General features: G+C 41.8%; 1 protein-coding gene across 1 annotated transcript; it reads right to left on the bottom strand.

Annotated features, from left to right (window-relative positions):
- Positions 1-763: 763 nt before the first annotated feature.
- On the bottom strand, positions 764-5,543 carry LOC115148959 (uncharacterized). The gene is made up of 3 exons (XM_029691312.1): positions 5,154-5,543; positions 1,759-2,775; positions 764-1,639 (listed from the first exon to the last, which is right to left on the bottom strand). The coding sequence occupies exons 2-3, from the start codon at positions 2,764-2,766 to the stop codon at positions 1,628-1,630; spliced, it is 1,020 nt and encodes a 339-aa protein (XP_029547172.1). The 5' UTR covers positions 2,767-2,775; positions 5,154-5,543; the 3' UTR covers positions 764-1,627.
- Positions 5,544-5,914: the final 371 nt, after the last annotated feature.

Below are 5,914 nucleotides of genomic sequence, written 5' to 3' on the forward strand. Positions count from 1 at the left end.
GCTTCCTGCCATTCAGGACCTTTATACTCGGCCCCAAAAATTGAGGAAGGCCCCAAAAATTGTCCAAGACTCCAGTCACCCAAGTCATAGACTGTTCTCTCTGCTCCCGCATGGCAAGCGGTACCGGAGTGCCAAGTCTAGGTCTAAAAGGTTCCTAAACAGCTTCTACCCCCAAGCCATAAGACTGCTGAACAATTAATCAAATGGCCACCCGGACTATTTACATTGACCCCCCCCCCCCCCCCCCGCTACTCGCTGTTTATTATCTATGCACAGTCACTTTACTCCTACCTACATGTACAAATTATCTCAACTAACCTGTACCCCCACACATTGACTCGGTACAGGTACCCCCTGTATATAACCTCGTTATTGTTATGTAATTTTCTTGTGTTAATTTTGGTTAGATTTTTTTACTTTAGTTTCTTTTGTAAATATTTTCTTAACTCTATTTCTTGAACTGCATTGTTGGTTAAGGGCTTGTAAGTAAGCATTTCATGATAAGGTCGACACCTGTTGTATTCAGAGCATGTGACAAATACAATTTGATTTGACTGGTTTACTTTACAACTTTTACTGTTTTAGGCCTAGTTCTAAATGGCATAGCCATACATCATCACAAATAGTTTTGTAATTATGTTGTTGATGGAAAGGTTGAGCTCTTAATAATCATGGTTGTTTTCTTGGCATTTTCTTTAGAGAGCAGTGTAGTGTAGGTTACCATAGTATGTACTGAAAATAATGTGACACTTGTATGCGTATAGCATTTGCTAGAAAGTAGAGTAATCATCTTTACTAGAAAAGCTTTAATGCACACAGACAATTGAAAACAAAGTTTAAGAAAAGTGTAAAGTTATTTCTTGACATTACAAGCAATAATATGTAATTACCATTGTAAAAAAAGAAACATCAAAATACAAAGCATAAAAACATTAGATAATAATAAAGAAGCCTGTGTTGTTTTGCAGCAAAAGCTAATGGTTTTATAGGCATCCAAAGCTGGATAATTATGTTAAAAATACTGAACAGGCAGCCATCTCCAGTGAACAAGGTGCTGATACCCCAATTTACTAATGTTTTTTGTCCATAAAGCGAAACTTCACCAACAAGAGCTTGTAAACAGGAAAACATTGGCATCCCTTTTAAGGAAAATATATTAAAACTAAATTCTCAACAACCGCAGCACAAAAAATGAATGCATTGCATTGCATTTCAATCGAATTCCTGACATTTGAATTGAAACATCAAATGGTTGATTTTCCTGTTATATCTAATCTAATGTGTTCGTTCCACCTCCTAGCAAATTAACCCATAAGTAAATGAGGAGTTGTAAGACTATCAAAAGCCACTGCAGGTCAATCTATTACATTTCATTTCACATTTAATTCCTAAACTGAATTATGAATTAAGCTCTTAGCTAAAGGAGTTTGTTTGTAGTCCCTCACTTACAGTAGGTCATCAAGATAAACACGCAACACTCAAAACCACCTCAGTGGACCCCTTTCAGGTCACCAATAATTTGTGAAGATGACTGCCACAGTCCACGCCTGTGTAGTAAGTACTGAAGTAGATGCACAGTTGTGAAGATGTTCCTTGTTGTCAGCTGTACGTGTCCTTGGTCAAGACATCAATGTGGCTTCTGAAATTATATGACAAACATCATGAGACAAGATTCATCATTCTTTGATACACAATTTGATCGGATAAAGAAGGATTTGTCACATATTCAGAACATTTTTCGAGGTACTACAGACTCACCTTTTCTCTGTGACTCTTCTGGTGGATCCGCAATTCCTCTGGATTTGAAAACATATTTTGGCAAAAGGGGCAGACAGACTCTGGGATGGTTCTCCAAAAACCTTGCCCTAGGTCAGGAGAGTCACTGAGCTCCACTTTGGCCTCTTGATGACTTTCTGGAAATTTCTTTAGGTCTGCATGCCAATTATCATCACCAGCTGACTTCCTATTACTCTGATGGAGTGGCCCTGCTCCTCTGACACGCTTCATTCCAGCAACCCAAGATTTGGGATTAGAGGACTTTTGAGACAGCTGATCTGAACACACCACCTTATGGCGAGCCTCTTCCCCCTGTGAGCTTACTGCGGGCCTGGCTCGGGGAGGACTGCTCAAGCGCATCTGATGCAGTTGAGGCTTATGGGATGCCTGGTTTGAGGAGTTCACAAACTGGATGGAACTGGGGTCAGGACCAGGGAAGGGGAAAGCAGTGTACTTGACCTGTTTTTGAGCCGATGCTGAAACATCTCCCTGTCCTGTCTGATTCCCCCTCACAGAGCTGGGCTGAGAGGTGGTGGATCCAGGTCCCCCTGTCGCTGCACTCCCTGGCCTGGCCAACCCCGAGCTCCAGCTCTCCAGAGGCGGCACAGACAACTGCTGGATGCAGTGGTGCAGAGAGGGATAATCCACATACTTAAACTTGGGAGCCTTCTCCTTGGAAGTGAGAGGGGTACATCCTCCAGAGGGTCTTCCCAGGGCCAGAGGGCAACCCTTCAGCCAGCTGTCCAGGGGTGGCACGGTGAGCTGCTGGATGCACTGGTGCAGCGAAGGAAAGTCCACGTACTGGAATCTGGGCACTTTGAGGGGCACGTCAGAGACGTCCTCTTTTTTAACCCTGATGGGTATGGTAGGCTGTGCCTCCTCTCTCACCCTACGGGTTTTTGTGTCCGGCTCAGTTTTGACCACTAAGGGTATGCCCTTTGTTTTTGGATCACCTGCTCCCCCTGTAGGGAGAATTCTCCTGTCCTCCATGGCTGGCCTCTGAAAACACATCAAACACAATTAAAGATAACCTACATTGGTAAAATCAGGCTTGAATTTTTTTTAAAGCATTTCCAAATATATCCAGTAACATTACGGTGGAAGGAAAATGGAGGTTATTCATAAAACGTTGCTCTACTTCACTTAAATGTATCGCCTGTTTTTTATCCAAAATGTGTCAATCAAATGTGTGTATACTGAACAAAAATATAAACGCAACATGTAAAGTGTTGGTCCCATGTTTCATGAGCTGAAATAAAAGATCCCCGAAATGTTCTATATGCACAAAAAGCTTATTTCTCTAAACTTTTGTGTAGAAATTTGTTTACATCGCTGCTAGTGAGAATTTATCCTTTGCCAAGATAATCCATCCACCTGACAGGTGTGACATATCAAGAAGCTGATTAAACAGCATGATCATTACACAGGTGCACCTTGCGCTGGGGACAATAAAAGGTCACTTAAAATGTGCAGTTTTGTCACAAAAGACAATTCCACAGATCTCTCAAGTTTTGGGGAACGTGCAATTGGCATGCTGACTGCAGGAATGTAGTCAGCATGCCAATTCTCAGAGCTGTTGCCAGAGAATTGAATGTTAATTTTTCTACCATAAGCCAACTCCAACGTCGTTTTAGAGAATTTGGCAGTACATCCAACCGGCCTCACATCCGCAGACCATGTGTAACCACGCCAGCCCAGGACCTCCACATCCAGCTTCTTAACCTGCGGGATAGTCTGAGGCCAGCCACACGGACAGCTGATGAAACTGAGGAGTATTTCTGTCTGTAATTAAGCCCTTTTGTGGGAAAAACGTATTCTGATTGGCTGGGCCTGGCTCCCCAGTGGGTGGGCCTGGCTCCCAATCCATAGATTGGGGACTAATTCATTTATTTCAATTGAATCATTTCCTTATCTGGTTTCCTTATAACTGTAACTCAGTAAAATCTTTGAAATTGTTGTTTATATTTTTGTTCAGTATAAAGTGATAAGGTAAAAACCAAAACGTGCAGGGGGGGGGGGGGCAGGACTGAGTTTGGGAAACCCTGTGCTAAGAAATAACAGGTATTAAGTAGGCCAGGGCTCACCAACTCTGTTCCTGTAGAGCTACCGTCCTGTAGGTTTTCACTCCAACCCTTATCTAGCACACCTGATTCTAATAAGTAGCTGGTTGATGAGCTGAACCAGGTTAGTTGGAGTGAAAACCTACAGGAGGGTAGGTCTCCATGAACAGGGCTGAAGATCCCTGAAGTAGGTTGTCCTGACCTGACCACAATAATTAATAGGAAATAGCTCTAGGCAGCTGTATAATACATATATATGTTGATGAGATGCTGATAATAAGGGTAAAACTAGGTCCAGTTGAATATGCTGTGTGCTGCTCCTCCAACCCCATGTCAGGGATATTAATAGCTTTGCAGGTATGAAGTTAGGAGGAAAGTAGGTCAGAGCCAGACTGATCACACTGCCAGGGGCCCAAAACAAAATATCTGTCACACAGTCGCTTGAGCCAAGAAAACCTGATACTTTAATACAAAACTCTTCACCCTGCTCACCTTTATAAGTATGGCTTGATTCAAGGGAAGACGGAGAAGATAAACTTGACTACCATTAAGCATTCTGATTCACAATCCAATAGTGAATCTATTATTTTGTTTGTTTTAAATAGTTAGTGTGTTTGTTGCCATCATCAGTAGAGACTGTGAAATGACAGCAATATGAGGAATCCCTTTAGAATCCAGTGTTATATAGTGATAACCTACTTCTTGTACTGTCATTTTTATTGAACCTACCATCCTGGCACAGTAAAACACAGAGCTTTGCCCTGGAACTGTGCCGAGCCATGACGAGGGGCGGGGGAACGCCGTGTTCCATATTCACTCGCTGTGTTACGAGGAATTGGGTCACGCACGGTGGCCTACATTTGGAGGGTTTGTTTTCTTCGTTTTTCCCTCCCCACATTTATTTGGGTTGGCCCCGCCCTCGTGCGCTCAACAGCACATCAGTAACTAGGCTACAGAAATATACATAGTTGAAATGAAAAAGGACCTTTAAATTTGGAAAACTTCCATACCCATTTTATAACATGTTTACCCTAGATTCGTATTAGAAACATAATGACACGTCGCAATAACTGCAGCGGCGAACGGTTGCATTATTTCCATATGATCACACTGTTTCACACAATGTATAAATATGTATATTAGACACCGACAAAGTCCACTGGGCTACAGGCCTAAAGCAAGTTCTAGAGAGCGACTGGCGCATTCACATTCACACAGCAAAACATAGTACATTTCCAAATGAATCATTGTTCTTAATAGAAGTAGCATACAAGAAAATATGTGGCTATGACATGCATTTCTTCATCCAAGTTGTACCTTTCGTTATCGGTCTTCCTGGAAATCCGTGAAACGCGTAATGAATCTGCTTATTGGCGATGCTGTGTCCTGCATTGTGAGCAATTAAATAGTGTTACAAGAAGTGATTCAACCAGTAATTGCACAGACGTTTCGGTTTAGCAGCAAATCGAATAGAAAAAAGGCAAGGCTTGATGGTTGACTCTTCGAGCGTGGTTGATGACACCTGCTATTAGTTTCCGAGAAATAACAGGCTTAATCACTCGATGTCAATGACAGCTAACCAGAAACAGTTGTTATATTGTGTCAAATGATTTATCTCTGAAAGCCTCTATTGCTACTGCTACCTTGACTGATAAAGTCTCAAACCAATCAGAGTTTTTGTACAGTCAAATCACTCCCACAGAATCCTTATCTATATAACACAATGCAGACCAATGCTCGAGCTAGTTCCAGCTGAGTAGGCGGAGCCTTCGTGCTCTGGTTCTGGTACAGTTCAGAATGAGTCCTCTCCATTAGGATGGGCAATATCACGCATCACTCCTATAATCCTACAACCCAGAATATATATTACCGCCGTTGGCAGATAACAGAAATAGCGTTCAGCTGATGCTACATTTATCAGTAACGCTTTATGACCATACAATTTATCTTGAACTCACACCAATGTAATGACTAATTTATTACATTGATTATTACATTTATTACTAATTTCCAATAATGATATAAGTAACCATTAATTCTTTAAGAATATAAGACTAATGGTTTTGGGCTACAACTGC

Source organism: Salmo trutta, chromosome 15 (assembly GCF_901001165.1).
Source record: "Salmo trutta chromosome 15, fSalTru1.1, whole genome shotgun sequence".
In the NCBI taxonomy this organism is placed as follows: domain Eukaryota; kingdom Metazoa; phylum Chordata; class Actinopteri; order Salmoniformes; family Salmonidae; genus Salmo; species Salmo trutta.